Source organism: Rhinoderma darwinii, chromosome 3 (genome assembly GCF_050947455.1).
Source record: "Rhinoderma darwinii isolate aRhiDar2 chromosome 3, aRhiDar2.hap1, whole genome shotgun sequence".
In the NCBI taxonomy this organism is placed as follows: Eukaryota; Metazoa; Chordata; class Amphibia; order Anura; family Rhinodermatidae; genus Rhinoderma; species Rhinoderma darwinii.
The window spans coordinates 269,244,651-269,267,312 of record NC_134689.1 but is presented as its reverse complement, the minus strand read 5'-3'; the positions used below and the strand labels follow the sequence as shown (position 1 = coordinate 269,267,312).

The 22,662-nt window shown below is 40.0% G+C and overlaps 1 protein-coding gene across 1 annotated transcript in view; it reads left to right on the top strand.

Moving 5' to 3' along the window:
• The first annotated feature begins 1,918 nt into the window (after window positions 1-1,918).
• Window positions 1,919-22,662, top strand: part of ENTREP2 (endosomal transmembrane epsin interactor 2) — an 878,750-nt gene continuing 858,006 nt past the window's right edge. Inside the window, exon 1 of the mRNA XM_075855203.1 lies at window positions 1,919-3,157. Within this exon, the coding sequence (XP_075711318.1) occupies window positions 2,930-3,157 (228 nt within the window). The 5' untranslated portion in view covers window positions 1,919-2,929. The remainder of the gene's footprint in view (window positions 3,158-22,662) is intronic.

The window sequence follows — 22,662 nt, the reverse complement described above, 5'->3', positions numbered from 1 at the left end:
GGCATACTTGTTATCAGAATGCTGGTTCTACATGATACTGATTGCAGTACAAACAAAATGTGATGTGCGACCACGAAGAGGTATACAGGGATAATCTGGAGATCTGGATGATGGAGATGTGGGTGGATATGACAGTGCAGGTTCACAGTGCAATATATGAGTGAGTAAATAGTCTAGCGGTGAGGAGCTACTGTATGTTATTGTAGAGCAATCACTTTCATAGGATATTTATGTTAAGCTGGCCATAGACATTATCGTTTCATTAAAAACAATAAAGAATCCAATATTTTTTATCAGCAAAGAATTGTTTCCAAACAACCAGATGTCACATAAATAAAACGATTAATCTTAGCAAATGCATCGCTGCAAAGAATCTTAATGATTGTCATTTCTATAATGTAGTGTCATCCTCGTATACTGGTTAAGAACAAGAGTTAACCTGTGTACTGCCGGTATACCGTAGGGTGATAAACTTGACGTGTCTTCTCTTATGACAATATGCAAAACATATCTTTGTATAGAGAATATTGTATTAAATGTGCCTTACAGTGAATTGTTGTTAATAACCCTAAATACACATCACAATTGTCATCAATGATCAATCAAAAATGGAAAACATGTCTGATAAATGATCACGATTCAATGGTACGAGACTCTTTTGGAAGTACAGATGTACAATTATGGGCTTATTTAGACAAGCGTGTCCGTTTTGCGTCGGCAAACAAGGTGAAGGTCCGTGTTTTGTCTGTCTGCGTTCCATGTGTCTGTTTTTTTAATTCTGTATTTCATCTATTTGTCTCGTCCGCCCCAAAAAAACGGAAGCAGGACCACTTTTTTTTTATTCGGCATCTCCTAGCAACAGAACTGCTAAAAACGGACCGCATGCAGATGGTTTCTGTTCTTTTGGTGCCCACATTGATTAGAATAGACGAGTCTAGAACGCAAAACGGATGAAAGTAGTGCTTGCTGTGACCAGTGGTCCATGTGAAAAAATCGGACGTGTGAATAGCCATATTGACTATAATGGGTCCGTGTGCTGGCTGTGTCAAGTCCTTTAGACACACAGACAGCACACGGACCTGAAATCTGCTCATCTAAATAAATCCCTATCCTTAACAATCATTATTTTTATGGTTGTATCACATGCAGCATACATGATGACAGATTTATGCAAAAACTGGCCATAGACGGGAAGATTTGCAATAGATCCAACCAGTGAGTTAATATTATTTTTTTTACTATTGAGACACTGGTGATCATGGCCAGCTGGTTTATTAATATTTATCATTAAATCTCCCTATGGCCAGCTGGATCATGAATATTAATGATTGCATCTATGACCATCAAGATTGTTAATAATTACCATGACATTGACGGTCAGCAGGTTTCAGAATAGTAAACATTACATCTATGGACGATTGGATTATTAATAAAGATTACATATCTGACCATTTAGAATTAGCGCTATATTGGTAGTCAGCTGCTTTGTTGACATTATGGACAGGTATTGATTATTGTTATGGTGACAATCAGTGGGATTGTTAATAATTATTTCTTCTTTGATGGCCATAAATAATGATTATTACATCTATGACCATCTAGAGTATTTATCATTCATTGAAGGTCCGCTGTATTCTTAATAATCTTTACACTTATGGCCAGCCTGATTATTATTATCACGACAGCTCTGACCACACAGCTTATCATTGTGGTGTAGATGGTCAGTGTCAGGTGGGCCTTTCCTTGACTTGGATATGGGCATGATGAGCATCATACTGGCCCCCCTGTGCAGCATACAAGTGGAATTAGCAGGCTCCATACACTGTGGGCTTGCAGAGGCACGAGGGGTTAATAATGGAGGCGGAGTTCTGAGCGATGAGTAGTAGAGCTACCATAGTACATGCCGTTTGGAGACGGGAGTGCTGTGAGGTAGCAGGGGCTTTGGGATAGTGAATGAATGAAACATTCTGCAGTGAGGCTGCAGGAAGACGGAGTAAGCAATGACTGTGATGGGGGCTAGTGGTGGAGCAGAGCCGGGATACTGAGCAGCATACAAGGGGTTATTATTCTCCTGATCCCCCTCCCCTCCTGACAGTACACTGGAGGAGTTGCATTCATTTGCAGAGCAGCCTGGCGTTGGCGATCAGCAGGATACAGGGGACTTTCTATCACCTCCTCCAGCAGCCAGATCCCAGCTGAGACATCGCACATCGCTATCCCAATGCTCCAGATCCCCAGCTGAGACATCGCACATCGCTATCCCAAGGCTCCAGATCCCCAGCTGCCCATGGCTTCTCCGCCCAGTGTCTATCTACAAGTGACTTCATCATACTGATCCCGGGCAATGACAGCATGATGTTTTTGGGAGCTTGCCCCTGAGTTACATTATACCTTATCTTCCTGGGGGTGTCCAGGAGCATAGATGAGAATCTGAGATCAGCTGTCAGAAGGGGAAGGAGAATACACATGTACTAAGAAGGCACCTGGAGAAGTCTTCTGGATAGGGGAGATGTTCACATCATGATGGACACATATGGAGACTCCTAACACTAAGACCTGTCCCCTGCCTTTGGTCACTGACTGATGAATTGTTTCTCCCTCCATTGGGTTCCCTCTCCAGGCTCTTGGCAGTGATCGTGTCAGGAGTTCAGTGCCGGATCCACTACACTCCATCCATCCCCTGGCATCACTTTGCCCCTGATTCTGTATCACTCACAGACTGGCACATCTCCTGATACAAATAACCTTGATATTGCATACTATTCATTGTGACATCTCTTCTGCTCATTTTATACGGATCCTAAACTCTTCACTGAGCACTGACTGATCGTCTTGGGAGTTCTGGTCAAGGCTGCTGTTGGTTTGCAATCTTAATCTTTAAGATCCAATTGGGTATATTTTGCTACCTGTGGAAGGTCATCACTTGTTCATGATGCCACTAAGTGCCCTCCCTGGCACCCGCTCTCTAAGCCCTGCTGCTCTATCACGGAGCCTCTCCCGCCTCCGGGAATACCGGACTCGCTCCAGGATCATGCTGTCTCTTGGGGTCTCCCAGATGGTGCTCGGGTGTCTCATCGTGGCTGTTAGCTTCGCAGCCCTGGCACTCACTACCTCTGCCAGGGTAAGGCACTCATGTCCATTCTGGGCAGGATTCTCGGTAAGTACATTGTGACTATTTAACTATTACTATGATAATTTTATTCTTCATATCAGTATCTAGAAGACGATAAAGTTTTATTTTATATGGCTGAAGCTGGATAAACATGGTGCAAGATTCTGTGAAGGTGCAATATGCAAAGCGCTTCTACAATAACCACATTAATAACACAACATTTTATAGCAATTTTGGTTCTTTTCTGAGGATTGATCATTTGTTTTGAATATATGTAACAAAAGTCTATGTAATGTTCTAACATATTGGAAAATAATTTCCATAGATATCTTCTGTTCTTGTTTCCAGTAAAATCATTTCTCAGTAACATCAAACCTTTACACAGATCTTACACCATGAATGAAAAGCTTATGGAAAGCCGCAATGGTGAGACTTTCTTGATTTATATCACACTGGTATACACTATGGACATAAATACAGCGCTACTATAGGCTGAAACTCCATGGCAGGCATGCCAGGCATGGGCTGGTGCTCTATGCCAGAACTGTGAAGTGTCATTCACTGATGCCCACTGTTTTACTATACTGTATATCCATGCTTGTCACTATAACCAATACTCTTGTCTGGCCTCACATGGGGGCAATTTCTATGAGCAGACAGGTCTCTATGTTTATGCTTGAACATTACTTAGATTTAAAAAATAATAATAATAATATATATATATATAGCTATATCTATATATATTTTATTATTTCTTCAGATTTTATATATATATATATATATATATATATATATATATATATATGTGTATGTTTTTTACTTTTTTAACTGTTGAAATACATTTTGGAGGTACAACTGGTTTATACCTGTGTTTTTTAACTTGCCTGGGATAAACATATTTTTAATCTGAGATAAACAAAATAAAAGGAAATAATACGAGGTCAGATCTCTTTTTCTGTTGTCAGTGTTCTATGTTTCTATGTTTATAAATACAGTTGCGTACCCCACTATGTATTTGATCTAAACTGTGCAGTATACAATAGATTGATGCATCAGTAACAGTTAGAAAATGACAATGTCTATTGGATTGCCCGAGAATGGATCATTATGGGGATAGAGAAGGATAAGTCAACACATGAGCTGTAGTTCAGGACTACCGTAGTTATTCCTGGAATACTCAGGAATTATATATTGAAATGACTTCATAATTTATTTTCCATGTCACTGTCCCTATAATCCATTCTTCCTAATGAGCATTTCCTTTTAAAACAACAGTCAAATGTAAAAAAAGTCCATATGTTGTCATCTTCTGTCAAAATTCAAAACTCTTTTCACCTGTTACTCTCTGGGATTGTTACCTAGCTTTTCCAAACTCCTGGATGGCAAATCTGTGTAACTATCCAGTAATACAACCTCTACCCCATGTCACTGCATATTTATGCAGATTTGCTGCTCTGTACAGGGGGAAGCTGCCTGACAACCCTCGAGGTAATGACAGAAGAGGACACATCAAAGAGTAGTATTTGGAGCTGGCTAGCTGATACTTGTGTGATGAGCCTAAGGGTATGTTCACACGAGGGCGTCCGTTACGGCTGAAATTACGGGGATGTTTCAGCCTGAAAACATCCCCGTAATATCAGCCGTAACGGCATGTGCAGGCGCTTGAACGCCGCGTCAATTACGGGCGTAATTGGCGCTGCTATTCATTGGAGTCAATGAATAACGGCTCCAATTACGGCCAAAGAAGTGACAGGTCACTTCTTTGACGCGGGCGTCTATTTACGCGCCGTCTTTTGACAGCGGCGCGTAAAATACGCCTCGTGTGAACAGACAAACGTCTGGCCATTGCTTTCAATGGGCAGATGTTTGTCAGCGCTATTGAGGCGCTATTTTCGGACGTAATTCGGGGCAAAAACGCCCGAATTACGTCCGTAAATAGGCCGTGTGAACATACCCTAAAGCTGCCCACACACTTAAGATAGCTGTCGGCCGATAGTTATTTCTCCTGACTCCTGCATTTACATGCACACTGGGCTCAGTCGAGCATGCATGGAGATTCTATAGGGAAATGAGATTAAGCCACTGCCAGACACTGCTGGCAGCGGCTTATCCCATGCTGGAACAAGGCATGGGACTAGATATGAGCAAATTTCCAAAAATTAATTTTGGGTCTAATTCGGTCAAATCGCCGGTCCGATTCGACTCAGTCTGAATAAGTTTGTTGTGAATGTAAAGTGCCCGGATTGGACTGAAAACTCATGTCTGATGTTTTGCAGGAGTGTAGCCAAGATAAATCCAACCACTTTTAAGCTCTTTAACACCACGCCAGCGTGTAATGTGAAATTGACAGCAATATAAATTATACATGGAGGGATAACCGCTTGCTGACGGCTGTCATTTTTCCGCGATTCACATACCATGAACCCCAAACATTTCGGAATTTGCCAAATCTGAAACTTTTGGTAAATTCATACTGAATTTGATTCATGTACAATCGACTTGCTTATCTCTAGTCAGGGCAGCCCCATACAAAACAGATAAACGTCCTATCCCGCCAAAATTGGCAGGTTCAGAAGACTGTGTTCTGATAGGCATGGACACCTTTAAATGGGTTGTCTTACGAGCTGATTTTACTAGGGGAGCAGCGGTCACAATAAGAAATTATCATTGTAGGGCAATTGGTGTCCAGTAATGTTAATAAGTACATTCTCTGTACGCAGCTGCAGAATATTTTGGCACTATATGCAGTAAATACTGGATTATTAATAATGACAGTATACATGTGAACAATCTCTAAAATAATTTGGTTCTTTAAGGACTCCTTCACACATACTTCTTTTTTTTTCTGCATTCCTAGTGTTTTTCTTTGTGTTTTTTAGTAAGTGTATTTGGTTAAGTTTCTTTATTCATTGCATTTGTACCATGCGCTTTTTTTTAGAGCATGATTCATTTTTTTTTTAAAATGCACTGAACCCAAAAAAAAAAATGCACCGAAAGGCCAGAAAAACAACACAAACAAAACATTTTTTTTCGTAGTGCCTTTTATATTTCCCTATAAACTTTTAGCTAACATCTGTCCATTTTTGGCCCAAAAAAACCACAGGAAAAAACACCAGCAAAAATGCCACAAAAAACGTGGCGTTTTCCCCAAAAACACTGTGCAAAACTACCCTTAATGTCGTTATTCATTCCAGCTTTTAATGTATTTTTCATTACCTTATGAGTCTCATCAATTTATTAGAGCAGCTTACCCGACCCCCTCCTCTGTCTCTGTGCTGTTGCTTGATGCTTCATTTAAAATATATTGAAAACCCTGTATATTCCCAACAAATAACATTGAGCAGATTACAAAACAAAGAGGAAACGCTGTCATTTCTAATAGAAGGTCATAAACTCAATTTACTCACACCAGACAATTTGCCTGTATTGTCCCTACAATTTAAAGATTTACTAAGAAGAGGTTTCTGATTTGCATTATATTGTAAGTTGTAATTATGATGATCGGTGGCATACCTCTGATGAAGGTAGACCACACAGATGGGGCTCCTGGGCCGGCTGGACTTGGCTATGCCCTCATTCTGTTAATACCACTACCCGCCGTTGTGATGTGTCTCCTGCCTGGCGCAATGCTGACTTTATATCACAGGCTCAGTGAGAGGTATGAGTCTCGGAATCAGAGACTCATACTCAGAAACGGTCCTGCTTGTCTAAAAAACACTATAGTCAGCTGACCAATAAGCAGAGTCTGGTGATTCTTTTTGTTTTTGTAGTTGCCCCAATGGCGCCACAGCTTCCCAAAAAGGAAGTAGTGCTTCTTTCCATTGGTGATTGCCACTGCCCATATTGCACCTCCATATTTTTTCTCCAGCTCACCTCCAACAGAAGAATGAAAAGAGCATCGTAAGCGCTTAAGACTATAGCATAGCAGTATTAAAGACGCTCCGTCACCAGTTTATTAATTCCCTATCTCCTAACTAATCTCATAGGCAATTTAATGCTGACAACTACAGTGTGATTTGTTTTAAAAAACTTTATTATTTTAAAAGTTATGTTCATTTTTATACATATGCTAATGTAGCTCTAATAGCCAAATAGGAGATTACATTTATTTTCACTATGGGCGGTGTAAAGACAACTGTATGACGCTGTCCAATCAGCGTCATACAGGTCTGCTCTTCACATCCCAACGTGATCTCAGCTTCAATCGCGAGATCACGTTGTGTTGTCACTTCCAGCCGCAAGTCCTTTGCCACAGCGACTCAGCGGTACTCCAAGAAGACGGTCCCTGCATCGCCTCCAGCCATGACGGACGACTCTCATCCACAGCAGGATTTTTGAGGCAGATTTTGACCTGCCTGCAAATTCTTCTAAATTTTTGCTGCGTTTTTCACCCGTTATGCACCATGGGCAAAAATCGACGCGAAGAACACTTTCTCTGCCTCCCATTGATTTTGCCTCTGTTTTTACCACGAGCGGCTAAAAACTGCCGTGGAAAAAAACGCCTCCGCCTCCCATTGAAATCAATGGGAGGTGGTTTCAGACATTTTTTGGCGCTGATTCCAACGCAGTTTCCGTGTCAAAATCAGCATAAAAAACTGTGTGGACTGGGCCTTAGACGACACAGCACCGATACACATACTGTAACTCTAATGATTCCAGCGCCTGTGTGTCCATCACATGACCATGGCCAGAATATTATCCACTGGAAGGAAACAATGAATGTTTCTACTGAATAACAACAAGCAGAGATCTTGAAAACTGCGAGGAATGAATACAGATAGTATATTAAAAAAAATGTATAACTTAAATATACAAAAAAATAACATTTATTTTCTGAAACCGGACAATCCCTTTAGCAGAGGTTTACATGTCGTAAGATCATGTTAACATTACACATAAATCACTGATGGCAACTTGAGTTGCTCATGAGATGTGTTAACTAATTAAAAACTATTCTACAGGTAAGCTACAGGTAACAATTTGGATTCTGTCAATAGGAGATTGTATAGACTTGTTCTTAGTGTTGCTGAAACAGTTTAAAAGTTTGGAAACAGAAGCAAATCATATCATTTCAGTGATGATAAACAGTCATAAGTTTGCTTGTGGTTCGTGATACAGACTTTTGCTTGTTTTGCACAAAGCTACAACCCCCAGTTGCCTTCCCTCTTTCCGTTACTGGTTTCTCATCCAGTGCTACTTAATTTATGGAGAGAAGAAAATGAGCTGTGATTCTGTTTTTCCCCTGAGGGGACCCGCAGAGCAGCCGGCAAATCTGCTGCAGATGCTTCAAGGACAAGGGCATTATACTTCGAGAAAAGCAGTGTACTGAACCTTTTCCCAGCAGGTTGAGGAAATACGGATTGACCAAGCGCTCTTTGTGCACTCTGTTCACTAAGCCATCTGCAAAGGTGTCAGCGCTCAGTATGGCTTGTATGGGGGAAACTGCGCAGCTCTCACTAAGAACCACAAGTCTCTGCTTCAGACTTTTATAGGCTCATAATCCTAGTCATACTTGTTGTGACTTTATAGCTCATGTAATTCTGCGGGTGAGAAGTATATACAACCTTTCAAAGAATTTCCAGTAAGGAATATGAAATTTATGAAATGATAGGCCTGGCCTAGAACTGTAAGGTAAAAGGTAGCAGTATTTATTGGATCAAATCTGTTGTTTGTTTTCTATAGTCTTCTTTGTTATATAGAAAGATCATATAAACAAAGATTTGTCTTAAGATAGCATGCAGTGAAAAGATAAAATAGACAGACACAATCGACAATTTATGTGGCATCTATTTAAAATGAAGTTCTTGAGCCACTTGGAGCATCATAAGCAATTCCTTGAAATATTATTATTATTGGAATTACTCCTTTTACAAGCTGGAGCGATTCTGATAATAAGCTGCAGAGAAATCAAATTCCCCGCTGCTTCCCAACAGGCACCATTTATGGCAGACTGTATTTCTCCGTTCCTGCTAAGATGTATAGTACTTTGTGAAAGTATTCGCCCCCTTGTTTATTTTCCTGTTTTGTTGCACCACAACTTGAATTTGAATGGATCTTTGGGGGGTTATACCACTTGATTTACACAACATGACTACCACTTTGAAGGTGCAGAGTAGTTTTTTACTGTGACACGAACAACATTTAAGACAAAAAAAACCTTTAATGTGCATAAGATTTCACCCCTGAAATTCAATATTTTGTGGAGCCGCCTTTTGCTGCAATTACAGATGTAAGTCTCTTGGCTTATGTCTCTATTAGCAGAGCACATATAGACACTGGGATTTCTGCCCATTCTTCCATGCAAAACTGAAACCCCTCCAGTGTAGCTTTAACAGTATGTTTGGGGTCATTGTCCTGCTGGAAGGTGAACCTCGGTCGCTGTCTCAAATCTCTCGGAGACTGAAACAGGTTTTTCTCAAGAATTGCCCTGTATTTACTGCCATCCAACTTTCCTTCAATCCAGACCAGAAGTGTTATGCACACATAACGTTTCCCATGATGGCTAAATCGGTATGTTTGTTGAATCTCTGAATAATGCCCTCGTTGCCCGGTCTGTGAGTTTGGGTGGGACGTCTTCTCTTTTCAGGTTTATAGTTGGGCCATGTGCTTTCCATTTTGTTATAATGGAGTTAATGGTGCTCCGTGGAAGGTTCAGAGTTTGAGATATTTTTTTGTAACCCAACCCTGATCTATACTTCACATCTTTATCTCTGGCTTGTTTGGAGAGCTTCTTGGTCTTCATGTTGCTTGCTTAGTGGTGTTACAGACCCAGGGCCTTTCAGAACAGGTGTATTTATACTGACATCATGTGACAGGTCATGTGACACTTTGATTGCACAAAGGCGGACGTTATTCAACCAAATATGTGACTTGTGAAGTTAATTGGTTTGGTCAGATCTTATTTAGGGGTTTTAGAGTAAAGGGGGTGAATACATATGTACTCATCTTTTCAGTTTTGTTTTTTTCTTTAAATTAAGTATTTTTTTTCTTTCTGCTGTGACAATTTGAACTATTTTGTCAGATCCGCTACATGAAAGCAAATTTTAAATCCATTTTAATTCCAAGTTGTAATGCAACAAAATAGGAAAACACCAAGGAGGTGAATAATTTCGCAAGGCACTGCAGTGGTGAACATTGAGACAACCCTTGTGGGAAAGCTTTTCAAAGAATACAGGCTGTTAAAAAAAAAAAAGTGTCTTAATCTGCTGGTGGCACGTGCAGTGAAGCAGTAGACATCTACCCACAGCTCTGCATGCTTATTAAAATTCAATTGCTCGTAATATAAAGCATTTCTGACATTTACCTGATACTAAGGGATTGATTATGGGGCAAATGTTGATTATTGGGGAATATTGTTGTACATATCAATCACTATGATAAAAGCTCTGTTAGTACAGTTAATGCTACAAACATGGAGCACTACAAATACCTGCATACCTAAGGCTGTCTCCAATTTTTACTCAATGATAAATACTGTGGAAAAGGGACATAGTGTGGAATCTACGCATAAATTCCACAACAAATGTACAGTACCATGCAAGTCAATTAAACTTTATTTGTGCAGATTGGAGGGCATACTGTGGAAATAAAAATCTGCAGCATGTCCTATTTGTTGCAAATTCCTTACAAAAGATGTTATCAAAATTAGTAAAATCCAGTTTAAAATCTACATGTCAATACACATAGATATTTTTTTTAAATATAGTCTTTATTAAAAAGGTTATTAAAATTGATGGCCTATCCTTAGATGAACTCAGATGTGATCAATATTATGGTGATCCTGTGTGTTAGGCCTCATTTACACGAGCGTGTGCGTTTTGCGCACGCAAAAAAAACACCGCGTTTTGCGTGCGCAAAAGGCACTTGACAGCTCTGTGTGTCATCAGTGTATGATGCGCGGCTGCGTGATTTTCGCTCGGCCGCCATCATAGAGATGAGGCTAGTCGACGTCAGTCACTGTCCAGGGTGCTGAAAGAGTTAACTGATCGGCAGTAACTCTTTCAGCACCCTCGACAGTGAATTCCGATCACCATATCGAGTAACCTGTTTAAAAAAAAGAGGTTCGTACTTACCGAGAACTTCCCGGCCGTTGCCTTGGTAACGCGTCCTTGGTGACGCGTCCTTGGTGACGCGCCTCTCTTGACATCTGGCCCCACCTCCCTGGATGACGCGGCAGTCCATGTGACCGCTGCAGCCTGTGCTTGGCTTGTGATTGGCTGGAGCTGTCACTTGGACTGAATTGTCATCCCGGGAGGTCAGACTGGAGGAAGAAGCTGGGAGTTATCGGTAAGTCAGAACTTTTTTTACACGTTCACGTTTATTGGGATCGGAAGTCACTGTCCAGGGTGCTGAACCAGTTTAACTCTTTCAGCACCCTGCACAGTGACTGTCTCCTGCCGGGTTCGGTCAAAACGAGTTCGGCCGAACCCGGTGAAGTTCGGTTCGCTCATCTCTAAGACACTCCGTTCGGATGTTTGTAAACAGAAAAGCATGTGGTGCTTTTCTGTTTACATTCAGTTTGACAGCTCTTGCGCGAATCACGCAATTCGCACGGAAGTGCTTCCGTGCGACCTTCGTGGTTTTCACGCACCCATTGACTTCAATGGGTGCGTGATGCGCGAAAAACGCAGATTTTTAGAACATGTCGTGAGTTTTTTTCAGCGCACTCACGCTGAGCAAGACTCACGGACTGTCTGCATGCCCCCATAGACTTGTATAGGTCCGTGCGACCCGCGTGAAAAGCACGCAAGTGGCACGGACGTATATCACGTTCGTATAAATGAGGCCTTAGAGACACACAGGACCCCTTCTCAGCCTAGGTGTCAGTTCAGCTGAACTAACGGGTTCGCCTAATAGCATGATGCAGTTTCTATGTATAGAGGATACATAGAAGTTGTCGTGGGGTGCTGATGGTTGTTATGGCATCCTTGGGGCCTAATGAAGTCCCTCATGTCTGCCAAAAGCAAAGAATGTAAAATGCCAGAAGCTGTTTTTCGGTCACTTGATCTCCCACATAAAACTGAATAAAAAGTGACCAAAAAGTCAAATGTACCCCAAAATTTTACCCATAAGGACAGAATCCCCCGCAAAAAAAGCCCTCATATCGTTTAATCAATGGAAAAATATAAAAGTTATACGTTTCAGAATATGGCAACACAAAAAAAGATTCCTTTTTAACAATTAGTTTTTTTTTGTAAAGGTAACAAAACATAAAATAAACGATATTAATTTAATAATATAATTATAATATTGCCGTAATCGTATTAACCTGCAGAATAAAGTTAACATGTCATTTTTAACGCACGGTGAACGCTGTTAAAATTAAACCCAAAATACAAAGGAGGAATCACTTCTTTTTTTTTTTCCATTCCACCCCACAAGGAATTTTTCCAGTTTTCCAGTACATTATATGGCTATATAATGTACTCATACGGCTATATTGACGTAAAAATAAAAATATTATGGCTTTTGAAAGGTGGGTACGAAAAAGCGAAAATGAAAAAACAAATAATAATTGTGGAGGGAAGGTGTTAAATTAATTCAACAATGCTGTTGTTTTATCAAGATAAAAATCTGGAAATAAACCCAGCAGACTACTCAACTATTAAATTTTTAAGGGACAGATTCTTATTTCTTTTTACAATGCAAAATCAAAACCTTTCAAGAATAATGGTCAATTATTTTTAATTCGACTGTATTATTTATATTTTAACCTTAATTTAAACTCTGATCATTGCAAAAATATATTGGATCTTACCTTGTATAAAAAGAAAACGATTTCAGCCACTGCACCAGTATATGGATCCATCAGGAATTATTGTGAACAATTACCATACAGCTGGGTCTGCATTCACAGGCCAGTGCTCTGAGGCACTATTTGATGTACTTCAACATAAGACATTTTCTTGTTTCAGAATACAGAGCTACTAGGCATGATCGATTGATGAGAGAAGGGAACTGGGAGAGAAATACTCTATTTTGATTCCCTGGTGGGGAAGTTCACATTTTAGTGGAATAACAATAAAATATTGTCAGGAAAATGTTTAAAATAGTTTCTTTTTTGTTTCATCGTTATAACTGCATTCTGACAACAGTTAGTTTCTGAACTTTTTTTTAAATTAGCAGCGAAATGTTTGTCACTGACTTGGATATAATTGTTCCCTTCAAATTTTTTTTTTCTATGACCAATATGGGAATTGCTAATAAAAGTTCACTTTTATTGTTATCCATTAAAATCTGAGATTGCTTAACTGCACGAAATATTGCTAAACATTCGAAGTAGAAAGTAGACCCTTGTACATTGATCGCCTTTATAGAGCGCTTTGTTGAGCTTGACCTATTCACTAGATAGAGATTGCAAATGATAAACCTTTACCGTCATTCCTACACTCTCAAGTAGAATTCTACTTCACTAAAACGTTTTGATTTCAACGCGTTGGGTCAAAAAGCATTTAGTTTAGTAAAATTTTACAAGCGATTCCCGTATTTGTCAGAGAGAAAAAAACAAACAGCGAGATGTTGGCTATGTGTACATGACTGGATGAAAAGAAACACCTGTAGGAATGTTGTTTATGCATATATGTGTTTGTTACTACAATTCTTTTTGTGGTTTTTTGGTGCGGTTCTAAACTGCCAAAGGGGCATTAGGCCTCATGCACACGGCCGTGCCCGTAATCGATTGCGAGCACAGCCGGCCACCAACTGCCGCGGGCCGCATATTCGTGCCGTGCTTCCATACAAAGTATTGGAACACGGCCAGTAAAAATAGAAAAGTATGCTCTATAATTCCCGGCACGGTTCAACGGCACAGACACCCTTCCGTAGCGATACGGAGAGGTGTCTATGGCCAATAGAATCGGGCGGGTCCGTAATTGCGGACCGTATTGTGGTCCACAATTACAGAGTTTTTTTTACAGTCGTGTTCATGGGGCCTTGGACCCCAGAAACAAGGCTGAGAAAGGCCCAGAATTATGAGGCAGAAATGTCGCCTTCCTGTATATATAAGATGTTAGCTTAAATAAAAGATTTTTTTTTTAACTTAGATGCTGTCCCCCAATGAAATTGTGGCCTTCGTCAGTCTTGGTTGTACCTTGTAGACTAACAATTACACTTTTTACAATTGTGGGTAGTGTTAAGCGTGTTCTATGTCCATAGTCAAAGTAACGACTTTGTGAGATACCAATATCCATAAGAATGCATTGTGACCAAATTCTTTCACAAATTCTTTCATATTTTCTCAAAATATTCTTAAACTTTATCTTAGTTTTGATAAGTTATTTAAAGAGCATCTGTCACTGTTTTTGAGTCATAATCTATGTTAGCCTAAAAGGTGATTTAAAGAAAGTATAAGTAAAGGATGTCTGTCATGGTGTTTATGTACCAGGACACTGAATGGATATCTAGTAGGGGTGCACAATCTTTTCTTGGTGTGAGGGACACTTTTCATATTGTTCTACGTCAAGGGGCAGTGATAAAACTTAAAGTGACCCTCCAGTCAAAATTGAAAATGTGACTATACATGGTGCTGGGTAGCCAAGTATAATAAATGTGGTTACCCAACCAATAACACTTATTGCACACTTTATCATGGTAAGAAGCCAGGTATTTCCAGAACACAGAAAACATCATTTACATGCGAGGAGCAGTTAGACCGCTTTACACACAGGAAACATAGGTAACCTTTTGCTTCTCTAGAATGATTTCCTTTGTACCTTAGGTTAAAAAATGTGGACATGTCCCTTCACTGTGTGCTCCGTCTCTATCCTTTTACTTGTTTATCTAACTGGAAACATTTCTGTGATGTGAATTTCTCTATCTTCCATTGATATGCTCCATACAAATGATACCACATGACAGTTGTATGCATGTGAAGTGGAAATCATTTTTCTATATACCCTCTGTTTAGTAGATATTCGAGTCACTGGTGCTTAACCACTTGGTAGTGATATTTAGACCAGTGTCTAACTTCTGGTCAGTATTGGATGGCATCAGAAGTGGAACATATTTAGATTGTAATCTTTTAATAAAGTCTATCTGAAAACCTGAGCCGTAGATAATTATCGCTATTGTCTGCTATCATTTTTTTCAGCAGTTACATTAACTGTTTATTTCAGTGTTGCACTTGTAAACCATTTAGATATGGTGTTCAAAATATTGACCGATTTAAAGTACAGATTTCATTTTCTTACAAGCGCCTTCAAATAGTCAGATGACATTCCCTGCAGAAGTGACATATCCTTGTAGTGGTCCTGACAGAACACAACATGAGCCCGCCACTGGGAATATTGTCCCCAATGTCTGAGGAGCATTCAGTCACACTGACTTCATGCTGTGCTCCATTGGATCATTCATATTAACTCCTCCATTGTAGAGTAAGGCTTCATTCACATCTAGATTTTTTTTTCCTGGCTTTGTAAACTGCCTGTATAAATGCATGTTAAAACACCAGTATTTTGTAAAATGTGACAGCGTTTTTTATGGATTTCTTTGTTTTTGTAATTTTGTACATGCTTTTTTTCTGGCGTTTTTGGAATCTTTTAAAGAAGGCTATGGGAAAAACACCAGAACAACACCACGCCCAGGGCATGATGTGTTTTGAAAAAAACCAAAAAGACACTGACCATAAAAAAGCAACAAAACTCCACAAACCAAAACGCAGATGTATACAGTGCATTTTATATTTCACTATAGACTTTAATGTAACATCTGGCTTCGTTAAGAAAAGGCATTAAAAATGCCACGAAAAACACACAAAAGTGCAGCAAAACACTGGGTGTGAATCCAGCCTAAGGATACTTTAGCATTTTAATCAGTATTTTGCCTCAATTTTTGTGACCCAAATCAGAACGCCCAGCTTCTGGCAGTGCAGACACAGCGTGTTCTCGAGAGATCACGCTGTGACGTCACTCACAGGTCCTGCATCGTGTCAGACGAGCGAGGACACATCGGCACCAGAAGCTACAGTTGATTCTGCAGCAGCATCAGCGTTTGCAGGTAAGTAGCTACATCGACTTACCTGCAAACGCCGATGCTGCTGCAGAATCATCTGTAGCCTCTGGTGCCGATGTGGCCGACATGATGCAGGACCTGTGAGTGACGTCACAGCGTGATCTGGCAGAAGCTGGGCGTTCTGAAGAGAAGTGGATGATACTTCTCATCAGAACGCCCAGCTAGTAAAAGTATTAAAAACGCCCCGATGTACGCACATAATACACGCCCACTTGGACTTTTACTTTTAAACACACCCACTTGGACTTTTGCAAGCCTCATTTGCATAACTACAAAAATGGTCATAACTTGGCCAAAAATGCTCGTTTTTTAAAAATAAAAACGTTACTGTAATCTACATTGCAGCGCCTATCTGCTGCAATAGCAGATAGGGGTTGCAAAATCTGGTGACAGAGCCTCTTTAAAGGTATGTGAAATTAGCCCATGATCACCCTGGACTATAAGAAGGGCCCAGCCCCTTCCTTCATTGCCTGAGCGTTGTTGTGTTTACCCGTGTTAGTCTTTGCAAATGGTTCCTTCGAGTTTTCCAGTTCCCAGTGTTCCTGTGCCTGCTACCTGTATCCTGTGCTACCTTGTTCCTGTGCCATAGAGAGTTGGAGTCGTGTTGTGCTGTATATTACGCCTGCTGTGTTACACTGCGCCTGGTGTCTGCCTGCTGCCAAGGTCCCATCTGAGCCTAACCATCACTACTGTCTGAATTACCACAGGTACCCTTATTTGAACTATAGACATTTACTTTGTATCCTGTTGGCCAGCTGCTATAGTGCTACAACGATACTGCCCAGTGGATTCACACACCCATCGTGACAATTTTCCACTCCTAGTTTTGTCTTACAAATACTGAGGCAAAATACTGTTGTGTAAAGTGGCCTTATATTGTGGTCTCTGCATGGAGCGCTACATCTATGCATACGTTGCTGTGTTTTCAATACTTCTCCAGTATATGACATGTTTACTGGTATGGAATATTTGTAGAATGTGCTTGTATCTATATGTACAAATTATTAATAATCCTATATACGATCCAATAACAAAGTAAGGTTAAACTCCAAACACATATATCCAACCTACATTAAACCTTTAAGGACCATGAAAACCACAACCATTAGGAATAGATTTAAAACAATGTACATTTAATTTCATCCATTTAATATATAACAATAATGTAAAGATAAATGCAACATTGAGTCGGTGAAAGCTGAGAAATAATAAAGGCAAGTGTAGATCTTGAACAGTAATACAAAATGAATCAAATTGATAAAGTAAAAACAGGAAACCCACCATGGAAATACAATGGTAGCTGCAGATCATCAGGTTAGTAGAGTAATGGTACTATAAGTAGGTAGTACATTTAAATAGATGTACGGTACATTGAACCATGGAGGAATAAGACTCACCCACTACAGTGCTACCCAATGAACCGTACATCTGTCTAAATGTACTACTTACTTATAGTACCATTACTCTACTAACCTAATGATCTGCAGCTACTATTGTATTTCCATGGTGGGTTTCCTGTTTTTGATTCATTTTGTATTACTGTTCAGGATCTACACCTGCCTTGTCATTTTATTATTTCTCAGCTTGCACTGGCTCAATGTTGCATTGATCTTTTCATTATTGTTATATTTTAACTGGCTGTAATAAAATGTATATTGTTTTAAATCTATTCCTAGTGGTTGTGGGTTTCATGCTCCTTAAAGGGGTTTTCAAGCCAACAAAAATTGATGGCCTGTCCTCAGGATAGGCCATTAATAGCTGATGGGTCGGGGTCCGACTCCCGGGACCTCCGTCAGTCAGCTATTTTGAAGGGGCCGCGGCGCTCGTAAGACCACTGCTTCATTTCTTCTTGCTCACTGTGAATGTCTGACACGCATTTAGCGGCGATTCACAGGTATTGCAGCCTTCTTCTCCCATTGAAGTAAATGGGAGAAAAGGCATGTCAAAAATACAGAGTGAGCAAGAAGGAATGAAGGGGAAACAACGCTTGTACGAACGCTGGGCCCCTTCAAAATAGGTTATCGGCGGTAGTCCTGGGAGTCGGACCTCGACTTATCAGCTATTGATGGCCTATCCTGAGGATAGGCCATCAATTTTTATTGGCTGGAAAACCCCTTTAAAGGTTTAATGTATATTCAAATTATTACCCAATGAATCATTGTTTCTTTATTCAATAGTATGAAGTTATATAAGGTTGCATGAGGAGTGCATGTAAAGAATGTGAATGCTACTACTATTTTAGCTCTAATAATGAATGACAATGCAAGTTACACTGAGGGGTTCCACAAGCTTCTTTGTAACTTTTAGGACCCCTGCACACATTGCGTATGTGCTTTAGAATTTTCACCCCAATTTTCCGTGCAGAAATTCCACAGCGTTTTTGCAACATAAATTGACATACTGCAGATTCAGAATCCGCACAACAGGTCAATTTCTGAACATCTTTTCTGCAGATTTTTTTCAGCAGCGTGAAATTAGATTTGATTTTTCTTATCTACTTTGCTACTACTGTAATAAGCTGATTGAAATTCTGCAGCAAATACAACATGTGTGCAGAAGGCCTTAAACTTTCAAATGCAGAAAGCCATCAGAGATTAACTCCTCCCTTAAGGTAGCCATTCACATTAAATAACTGTTGGCTGAATGATCATTATTTCTCCTATTTTTTTCCATAAACTTGCATGCTCTACTTGGCATGTTTATTTCATTGGGGAGAGAGGAATATGCCACTGCTAGACATCTTTGTATCTCCTTTGGGAACTTTCAAATCCTTTGTGTCCCGACATCTACCATTGGGGCCACCATACATATTATATAGTCCAATCATACAGAAAACGTTAGCTTCAGCCGAGTTTTCTCTGTTGTGTATGGGCACCTTTACAAATCATTGGAATATTGCAGTAACCTCTGCTGATGGTGGCTTAGTGGTCAACACTACTGCTTTGCAGCTGAGCATTACTATTGCAGGAACTTTGTATGGTCTCGAAATGTTTTTTTTTACTTGGTTCTTCCTCTTTGCTGTTGGTGCCAAAATTATTTGAAATATTTGAGACTGCTGCTGGTGTGCTTGCTTTCTGTAAACAGTTTTCTCTGTGTACTTTAAGTATTCTCCTAAGCTTACAGAGTTCTGTGTTCAATGATTTTATAGCACGGATAATTTTGTAAAGATACACACTACAATGACTAACATATTAAGAAGATGTCGTCTGTTAGCCACAATCACTTTTATAAAGTCATGACACATGATTCGCCGCATGTTAGGAATTAAAGAGGGGTTCCAGTATTATGAAGATACAGAAAAATCATTGTATAAATTAAGGTTATGCAACTTCCTAATATACACTTCATAATTAATTTCCCCACCACTTTAAAGATATTTGCTTGCTGTCAGTGATTGAGAACACTCTTGTTTGTATTTACCCATGCATAGTTAGTCCTGCTTACATAATAATTCCTTTCAGCTCTCCGCTAAGGAGTGGATATAATTGTATCTAGTCTAGACAATGCTCTATTAGCTAAATACATCAGCAAGTAGTTGCGCAAATCTCTCTGGTGATTCGCTACAATGTATCAGTCTGGAGTTCAGGCTATTTATCTCACAGAGCATTGCCTAGACGGATACAATTGTTGGCACTTCTCAGCTAAGAGCAGGACAATGTACTGGTAAATGCGAACAATCTCATTCACTCACCCCAAACAAATAGCTTGAAAATCGTGAAGAACTACCCCCTAGTGGTGACAGTAGGCAGCTGAGCATGTGTGGAGAACTGAGTACTCCATACTACAGAAATGGAGCACCATAGAAAAAACAATAGTATTCATTGCTGATTTTAGGTCTCTTAGATGTTTGGTGCCTAAAGCAGTTTCCTGCTCTGCCTATATTTCAGTGTAGCCATGTGCAAAGCATTTATTTTACAATAACACATTGAGTTATAAGTAAATGAATGAAATAGTGTAAATGCTGTATGTCATTCCATATCAAGAATAAGGCCCCATGCACACCACCATAAAATCGCCCGTAATCACGGGCCCATTCATTTCTATGGCCAACGGACACCTTCCCGTATGTCTACGGGAGGGTGTCCGTGCCGTAGAAGCCTGCCGAAAAAATAGGACATGTCCTATTTTTTTATTTTACGGACCGTGCTCCTATACTTTATAAAGGGAGCACGGCCTGTAAAAATGGCCGGCTGTCCACGTTCGGCCGTACACGTAATTTCAGGTCGTAATTACGGGCACGGTCGTGTGCATGAAGCCTTCGATTGTGCTTGGGGAATGACTATGCGAAAATGTATACACTGTTTTTTATAGCTAAATATCACATTTGCCTTGTAGGTCAGTATGCCCATGGAGAGGTAAATGCCTCTTCAAAAGTCACTTACATTTTTCTATGTAATTACTTCTGCATTTCATACTCATTTGTAAAGTCTCAGAATGGTAATGACTAGATGTTTTCTGCACAGTTTATCAAACTGCAGTGGCAGATCTGTTAATGCATCTCAGTTTGGTCACTTGCCTCTGGCAATTCATCACTTTGTAATATTATAGGCAATCAAAATGATCTGACTGCTACTTGCACACACATACACTTGGGGTTTTTCTTGGCTTTACTTTAAAGAATACAGAAGAAAAAGATATAAGCTGGGGGATCACTGGCTGCATAATGGTGTGTGTGTGTTTATACTATAGAACGTAATTGAGGGGGTGGCAGTTTATAGATTCTAACATGAAAAAATCAATGTTCTGGCTTTAATTTGTTTTACTGACCTGTATTTACCTGCTATATCAGGGACTGGTGGGCAAAGGTGCAACAGGTGACAAGTGAATGATTGCCCATTCAATAATTATCATGCTGAACTTTAGGGAACGAGGGTGGTCGGGCGCATTCTGAAACCAACAGAGATTGGCCCACTCCTGTCTGTAGGCACAAAATGCCCTCCATTATGATTTCAATCAGACAGCATAAATATAACAGATACAGGGCTAGTACTCCACGGATACCCAACCTTTTATCAGAGATGATCAAATTCAGTACAAATACGTATTCCTTAATCAACTATTACAGCATAGAGCAACATTACATGTATATAAGTATTGAATGGAGACTGCTGCACCCACTACATGATCCAACCCTAAATAGGCAGCCTTGCCTTTAGGCTCACCTATTGGCATAGGACATGGTTATTGGTAGATGGCAGCTGCTATGTCTAGGGCTTATAGAGTATTTGATTGCTGGCACAGGTAAGGGACGTCCGCCCCAATACCACAGCCTACACATCACCAGCTTGGAATTTTAGACTTTAGGTTGCTTGGGCTGATCCTTACACCGTTTTGCTTTATATCAACTCAAAGTAATACAGTTTATTTTTAAGTCATTCTATAAAGCATTATATCCATATCAAAAGCAGATCAGCTGTATGGGAATTTTACGGCAAGTGTGTGTAATACTGTACATATAAATTAATTTATGCAGTGAAATTTATATATGGTGAAGTTCCTTTAGTCTGGCAACCTTTTTAAACTAGATATCCAGCTAATCTGGTATGTGAAAAAAAATATTCCCAGGCCAGATTAGCAGGAAATGAGCAGTACCAGATTTTGAATCAACTACATACCAATTAAATGGGCACTGTTAATTCAACAAACTTTGCATAAATGAATAGTACAGGGGAGTATAAGCACTGTTAAACTGACTTTCACCCAGAAAATTCAGCTCTATCCATCTCTAGTCGGACTGCAGCTCACATGTATCAGATTACACATGTCTATGGAGAGGGGACGGGAAGAGTAAGCAGGAAGTGCAGGAGATAAGAGCAGAACTACAGGTATAAAAACTTCCTATCACAACCAAAGCACTTTATTCCCATCAGTACAGGTCAGTACTTCTCTATATATGTCCTGCATGAACCCAGGTCTGTTTCTGAGTGAGAGAGAAGGATATGGAGCAGATTCTCTTCTTCTTACTGTGTGTAGTGTATGGCTGCTAGTCTCCACTTCCCAGCTCAGAGAGAGTTGCAAACTACGGATATAGCATGCAAAGAGGAAAGCTGCTAAGAATAGCTAATGTCATATAAGGGCCAGAAATAGTGCTGCTCCTCATATACACACACATGATGGATTATCCTGAAAAATCAAATTAACAACCGGTACACTGTAAATTGTATAGGAATGGTAGTCTGGTTCACTGAGCAGCTAGAATTATACCTGGTATATACAGTATCTACAATAAGTGGGGAAAAAAACACGACCGGCGCACATAGTGCATCACAAGTGGACAATATCAAGGAGGCAAAATAATGGGAAGCAGTTATGCTAACCTTACAGATTTGTATTAGGAACACAACACCGTGCGTTGCATATGAATGAAGACCAGGACTGTTCCTCATAATCCGTAACGGGGCCGGCTGAGGGCTCCGTAGATGATAGTGAATCAGGGAAAGAAGTGGATCTTAGTAAAGCGCTGTCTGGTGAGGATTTACCCTGGGTGGGGAAGTCTTATTGGTGGAGAATTGGAGGTAAGGTGACTCCTGGAGGAAGGATAA